At 37.4% G+C, this 5771-nt stretch overlaps 2 protein-coding genes across 2 annotated transcripts in view; both read left to right on the top strand.

Annotated features, from left to right (window-relative positions):
• The window catches only part of LOC111330512 (lysosome-associated membrane glycoprotein 1), a 15735-nt gene extending 13072 nt beyond the window's left edge, over positions 1 to 2663 (top strand). Inside the window, exons 4-5 of the mRNA XM_022935380.2 lie at positions 144 to 329; positions 1123 to 2663. Coding sequence (XP_022791115.2) covers positions 144 to 329; positions 1123 to 1334 — 398 coding nt within the window. The 3' untranslated portion in view covers positions 1335 to 2663. The remainder of the gene's footprint in view (positions 1 to 143; positions 330 to 1122) is intronic.
• A 1937-nt stretch (positions 2664 to 4600) lies between these two features.
• On the top strand, positions 4601 to 5771 carry LOC111332257 (protein BTG2). The gene has a single exon (XM_022937554.2). The coding sequence runs from the start codon at positions 4814 to 4816 to the stop codon at positions 5381 to 5383; it is 570 nt and encodes a 189-aa protein (XP_022793289.1). The 5' UTR covers positions 4601 to 4813; the 3' UTR covers positions 5384 to 5771.

The raw sequence follows: 5771 nt of genomic DNA on the forward strand, positions 1-5771 counted from the left end.
TTGAGCCAGTGGTCTGCAGACTAACAGATTTTGGTGAAAGTCTCTCTCGGTTACTTCAATAACACTTACTTCGATGATTCATGTGCACACGTCCAGTGGAAGCTGCTGTCCAAACTCATTGTTTTGTGATCTTTTTTTAACAGATTCTAACACTGTGTTCCAATCTGACAAAGAGAAATTCAATGCACTGTCTGCTGGTATTGGTGATGCCTATGCATGTCCATCTGCTCCTGCCATCAATCTTACAGCAAAGAAATCCAGTGTTGAGATTACCTTGACTGATTTTAAATTTCAACCCTTTGGTGTAAAAAATGGGCACTTTGGCAATGGTAGGATTTTTTTGTTTTTGTGTTTTGTTCTAACCAGCAACTATCTAACTAGCATTACTTAATGGTTCCTACATGAACTCTCCTGGCAAGTAATTTTTGAAGGAGTGGGATATATATGATGACTGGCCACAGGGAACTCTGGATCAAATCTAAGAATAACATTAGAGTCTAAAGAATTCATCTCATAATTCAAATTTATGTTTATTTTTTTCTTATAATATGAATAAATAATTTTTTAAGACTATCAGCTTCACAGTGTATTTCATAGTGGTGGGCATGATTTGCTATTCCTTTTTGGCCATTTTAATTGGCCTACTTGGCCTTGCTTTTAATTGAAAATTCTATAATGTTTTTAAACATGTTGTGGAGGCCAGAAAGGCTAATTTACTTGAACATAAAACAATAGCAATTCAGCCACCCTTTTTGAAAGAGTCTACAAAGCTCAATAAGGAGAGTCTACAAAGAGTCAATAAGGAGACAGTGTGGCCAAGTAGTTAGGGTGCTGGACTTGTAATCCAGTGTCCCGGATTCTAATCCTCCACCCTGCCACTCACTGGATTTGTACTCGGTTGCCCCTAGTTCCACTCCTCTGCTGCACTCTGTAAACAGCCCACTGGTCTGCCTCGTGCCAGCGGGGATTTTTAAGCACTTAGTTAGTTTACATTGTAGCTGAAAAGCCCCCAAGGGGGAGCTTCAATCTGCGTATTTATTTTATTTTATTTTACAAGTGTACCAAGTGCACAGTATGCTTCTCATAGGAGAATCTGATTTAATTCTGCCCTTTTGCTGACAGTGACAAATTGTGTTCTCACTCCGACTACGACTGCATCTTCAACAACTGCAAAATCTTCACATCCGCCAAAAACAACTAAGCAACCTGAAAGTCACACTGTAGCCATTGCAGTTGGGTGTTCATTGGCTGGGCTCGCTCTTGTTGCTGTTATTGGCTACTTGATTTTGCGACGCCGTAGTCGCAACAATCAAGCTGGATACCGCAAGTTGTAAACCACGGCATAAATGGTAGCCTGCATGCACCAACTCATTATCACCGGTAGTGCCTTAGTACATGCTATATTTTGCTAGCAAGAAAGTTTGAGGCTTTGAATGATGTTAGTCAGTAAGATGTGTGCATGGGGTTCAGAAATTTGCCAGACCCCAATAGACCTCTTCCTGAGTAATCTCAAATCTTTCTAAGCAGACAAACAATTTTCCTGCAGTACTTATATTTGTTCATTGAAATTTGCTCCCAAGAAGTTTTGTTAGGTTTTAGTTTTGAATGTCTAACTTTATGCCAAGCCTGAACATGTGTTGTTTGTTGTTTCCATTCATTTCAGTTTCCTTTATCCTTAACCCTCTCCTTTCTTTATGGTATATTTTTTTCATTGTTGCTTTTTTCTTTCTCTGAATCTTAAGTTTTTTTGGTCTAATATTTCAGATTAAAATGTGGACCAGTTTTTTTTTTGTTTGGCATGATGTGTATGGGGAATCTCTATGTAATTTCCCTTCAATTCTCTTGAAGAGAAAAAGGTTTCTCTTACCCCCTTGGCAATTGAATAGCATTTTTGATATTGCATTATTATGGTATATTTGATGAATATGATGAGGAAAATTAGAGTAATTACAGTACATATAATGGTACTCAAATTTGGGAGATAAAGTAACTTTGGTGAAAAGATTTTACAGACTGTATCATCTTGAGCATGTCGTCATCAAAGTCTTTTAGTTCTTCGATCGGTGGAGGGTTCTTTGGTCGATTTGAAGCCGTAGTTCTCTTTGGATGTGGGTGAGGTGTTAGGATTTAGGAAGAAGTGGGCCTTCCAGTGCATTCTGTTCAAGAATTGGGTGGTTTTTTTCGATGAGACATGGTAAATAGTTGTTGTGCGATGGTAATGGAATATTCTTGGTAGAGTAACTGAGGTTGAATTTTTCCAAATTTGGGAGATAAAGTAACTTTGGTGAAAAGAGCTTGTAGTTATTAATCTAGGTGAATAAACTTGCTATATAGTATGATTGTATGTCACTACAATTGTGGAAGGAAAATAAAAACCTTTCAGGAGTAGGAAACCTTTAAAAGGTGCATGTTAGGTTAGTGTGTTTGAGTAAGTATTTTGATAAACTCTTTTAGTTATAGTTTTTAGACCTAGATACTTTATTAGAATAATTCAAGGTGACGAATGATATTTTTTATTTCCTTGATTTGGTCCTAAAAATGTGCCACTGTAAGCTACTGAGTTCAATATTTCATTTTTTGTCTCAATCAGTAAGTTACTCAATACTGTACCTGTTACATGATGGTGTTGTAGTTTCCTTTTTCAATAAAATTTCATTGATATACTGGGATTTTATTTCCTTAATTGGAAACTGCTACCACTTTGTATGAAATCATGCCCACTCTTAAACCATTTCCAAAAATATTTAAGTCCACTCTTTACATCAGTAGGAGGGCATAAAAACAGTATACAGAGCATACAAAATATAACACTGAAACAATACTGTTATCTCCATGTAACTACCTGGCACTTACAAAGTAATTGTAACTGTTTCTTTTTTTTAAATCCTCTTTTTGAGAAAAATTTTTGTTACAAATATTGATTACAGCAATGGGCAGAAATACAGTAGTCTTCTGTACAATAACTTTGAGTGTTAGCAAAGTGCTCCTTATATAGGCCATACAGTTAACCACAAAAGTGATCAACTTTAGTGCAAAACATCTTTCAACAAATAATGATAAGAATGGAAACAAATTTATCCACCAAATTTGCTAGAGAAATTTACTGGGATTTCTCCAACAGTTAGTGGTAAGAATCAATAATCAGACCTTGGTAGTTTAAGGGCTATGTTCTGTGGGGCCATGCTCTGGGGTACCATGTTCTGTAGAACCATGTTCTGGAGGACCCTGAGGATAGGATACTAAGGATGCAAAGAGGTCAGCATTTTCCGAAGCAATGAAATCAACATACCGGTAGGACTTAATGGGAGTGATAAATAAGATACAAGAGTGACATATTCTTGTCTCCCTGGATGTTTCCATAAAGGAACAATGAAACTCTGTACTAATTAACGTTTGACAGCTAGACTGTTCCCCTCCATAAGACTGAACTCTCAGTCTGGTATATGATGTTAAATAATTGTTACTTATTCTTACTTCGGTAATGCCATGTACTACTTATGGAAGTACCTAATAAAGTTGTTGTTGTTGTTGTTGTTGTATATAAAAGTAACAGTACAATCGTCAAACTACCCAGTGTGCATTAAGTAAATATTTACCAACGGAGCCAGACTGTCATGGAATGAAATATTCAAATAAAAGAATTTTCATGACCTAGTTTAAAATCGTTCGATACAGAGCACAGTAAAGGCAGGATTTTGCAACATGTCACGCTTTAGCAAGTACGTCTCAGGTCACGTCCGGAGCTAAACAATAGTCTTGAATTCCTCGCTATTTTAAGAGCAGTGAAGATATTGTGATAATTGAAATATTTTCGTTTAAAACCACACGCACGCTCAGAAGTAGCTGTGTTTTTACTCTCCTTTCCCTCCCTGCTCTTCTGAAAGAACATTTTTTGGGAGCCAAGAAACTCTCTAAACAGAAGAGAACTTTCAAATATGATGATATTTTTCCCTTTGTTACAAAAGCTACAGGTTCCGTCAGCTATAATTCGAAACTGCTTTGATTAAATGTCAACTATACGTTCTCGAATAAAAATTTAAACAAAAGTATTCTTCGGGTCAGAGTTGTGATGTATTCTTTTAACTTTCACGTACACAATTGTTTGCACTGGATTTTGAAACAATTCACAGGTGTGGGTTGGGAATTAAACCTCATTTGACGTAACCAGCCAAAATACGTGCGGTGAGCATCAGCTGATGATTCTCACGTCTGTTTGTATGCGGTTTCACGTTCGATTTTTCTCGCCCTGTTACCTTCAACGCCTATAATCACCTCCAAAAAGACAGCATAATTGAATTTTTTTGAGAAAATAGTTTGAAAACCCTTCTTTTCGAATAAAATTGTGCTTCCGTGGAGAGGATTTTGACACGCGCCCTTGTGGATAATACTGTTCGACACTAGCACTGTAATAAACAATAGCAATTACGTCGTGCAAAACACGTGTGCTTTCGACAGTCTTGCGTCAGACTCACACCCTGGTTACCACGGTAACAAGACAACTCTTTGTTCCAACTCGCTGGTGATTGGTGCGGTGTGACGCTGGTATCTATTTTTGTCATGAAAATTTTCCCCAGTAATTGTTTTCTGTTCGAATGTTCTCTACCAACTATTAATATATATAGCCCTATTCTCATAGCGAGGAAGTCTTATTGAGAAACTTTGGGGTCCTCTGTGATCGGAGGTGGAACAGTGCTTCGCCTTAACGAATATAACTATCTCTGTAAGACTGCTGCTTACACCAGAAGAAAAATTGCATTTTGGAGCGTCGCTACTCGAAAGAAACGTTGCCAAGAAATTGACCGAACCAACAAACATGAAAGAAGAAGTTTGTTCGGCCATCAAGTTCCTCTCGGAGGTTCTTTCAAGGAACTCAAAAGTTAACCAAGAAAAAATTCTAAAATTTAAGGACACATTAGAACAGTTAATCATCGCGAGATTCGAGAACCACTGGCACCCAAACAAGCCTTTGAAGGGAAATGCGTTTAGATGCATCAACATTGATGAACTAACAGGCATCGACCCAGTGTTACTGACAGCGACGAAGGCGAGTGCAATATCACCTTCAGTTCTGTTAGAGCTCTTCCCAGGCGGACTAGCACTATGGATTGACCCAGGAGAGGTGTCATGTAGAATTGGAAAAGGTTCTATCTGTCCGATTTATTGTAAAAACCCTCAGCAACAACAACTTCAGCCGCAGCAGCAATTTACGAATCACTCTCAAAGGCATCTTCAATCCTTGTACTTCAACTCGGATTATCGTCAATGCTCACAATTCAGCTATAAGCAGACGCTTTTCACAAGGAAAGTCAATAACAAGGAAAACTTCGACAGGTATCATTGGGTCAGCAAGGACTATTCCAAAAGACCCACAGAGGTATTTTAAAGCCACAGAAAACACTCTCCTTGAACACATCCACCGACCCGTTGGACCGGACTTGCACAACGTTTGCCACACACACGAACTTTTAAATTAAGTTTAGAGCAGAATGTTTTTAATGTTTCTTGTACATAGCTAAATAATTTCTATGTACAGAATTATCTTAGAATTTATTGGAGCATTTAAATGAAATGTAATTTTCATGTCTATTTTTTGCTACTAACTGGGAATGGCTTAATATAATTTGTAAATTTGTACATGTACAATTGAGAAATAGATTACGGAGCTTCTCAAGGAGCGAAATTGGGAAGAAATTAGCGTAGAGTTTCATTATTTTGTACAGATACAAGAGTTCCGTGTTATATGGTTTAATAAAAGCGTTAAGTTGATGAAA

This window comes from Stylophora pistillata, chromosome 7 (genome assembly GCF_964205215.1).
Source record: "Stylophora pistillata chromosome 7, jaStyPist1.2, whole genome shotgun sequence".
NCBI classification, from domain to species: Eukaryota; Metazoa; Cnidaria; class Anthozoa; order Scleractinia; family Pocilloporidae; genus Stylophora; species Stylophora pistillata.